General features: G+C 51.3%; 1 protein-coding gene across 1 annotated transcript; it reads right to left on the bottom strand.

The window, feature by feature from the left end:
• Window positions 1-58: 58 nt before the first annotated feature.
• On the bottom strand, window positions 59-1,023 carry LOC108554765 (alpha-protein kinase 1-like; the record flags this gene model as incomplete). Its single annotated transcript, XM_017910136.1, has 1 exon — window positions 59-1,023. A coding segment is annotated over one exon (965 nt), but the record flags the coding sequence as incomplete, so codon positions are not given.
• Between the last annotated feature and the right edge of the window lie 122 nt (window positions 1,024-1,145).

Here is a 1,145-nt window from a genome sequence, read left to right as displayed (position 1 = left end):
CGCCATAGTGTTAAAATATTGGAAATATCGTGGAATTTCTAGAAAGTAATGCACGTACTTGCGAATGTAAGACGGGATGATTGGTAACCCGATCGAGATCATCGAGGTCATCGTCAGAGCGGTTGACCTTGCAGTCGAAGGCCGTCTCGTAGAGGTGCCGCTGCCTAGCCATCTCTTCCTCGTCTTCCTCCACCTCCACGTCCTCCTCCTCCTCTTCCTCACCCTCGTCCTCTCCCTCCACGTCGTCCTCGTCCTCGACGAGTATCGGCTGCGGGTCTATCCTTCGTGTACGACGTAGCTTGCGCACTTGGTGCCGCGTTAGTTGCGGCTGTCGTTGATCTAGCTCATCCTCCTCTTCTTCAGCCGATGCGACGCAAGTACAGACCGTTGTCGGCAGGTCATGGCTTAGCAATCTATGAGGAGGCATGAGGGTGTGATCCCACTCGGTGATGATGCACGACGAGAGGATCTCGTTTCTGGCTGGGACAGCATGCTCGCTCCCCGACGTGGGGCTCACTAGATCCTGACTTTGATAATGTTGTTGCGGTTGTAACGGATGCTGTTGTAGCTGTAGCTGCTGCTGATAATGCTGTGGCTGCTGCTGCTGCTGCTGCTGTTTTTGTTGTTGCTGAGATGAATAGGAACCCCCATCACCCGCCACCGAGTTTCTCTTCGGTATACCGGGTGTTCGCGATCGCTCACCCGGTACGTCGAGACTAACGCTTTTTCTGTACCTGTTCGGCTGTGACTTGCTTATTTGCTCCGGTACCTTGAACAGGTCGCCGTAGTAATAGGGTGATGGATGACGCACCGGTTGATTAGACTCGGTGGGTGATTGATCTGTCAGATGGACCAGGGCTACGCAGTCCACCACTGCTCCGTCCGTCGAGTTTAACTCTTTTCCTCGATCTACTGAAGGAGCACGGGTGGAGGAAGACGCGTACAAGCTGTTCTTGTGCTTCCTGATCTCAACGCGGCGGCCATCTTCGTCATCTTCGCAGGACGAGCCGGAAGCAGACGGATCTGAAACAACAAACGTCAGACATGTCATTTTGAGTACCATTTACAAACGATAAACGATAAATACGACGAAGCATACTTATATTTTAATACAAAAATGAAAATTATTTCATAAATTTATTTCC

Source organism: Eufriesea mexicana, unplaced genomic scaffold (genome assembly GCF_001483705.2).
Source record: "Eufriesea mexicana isolate 0111107269 unplaced genomic scaffold, ASM148370v2 C37735466, whole genome shotgun sequence".
Classification (NCBI taxonomy): Eukaryota; Metazoa; Arthropoda; class Insecta; order Hymenoptera; family Apidae; genus Eufriesea; species Eufriesea mexicana.
Note: the sequence above shows the minus strand (reverse complement) of the source record. Positions and strands in the feature narration are given on the sequence as shown.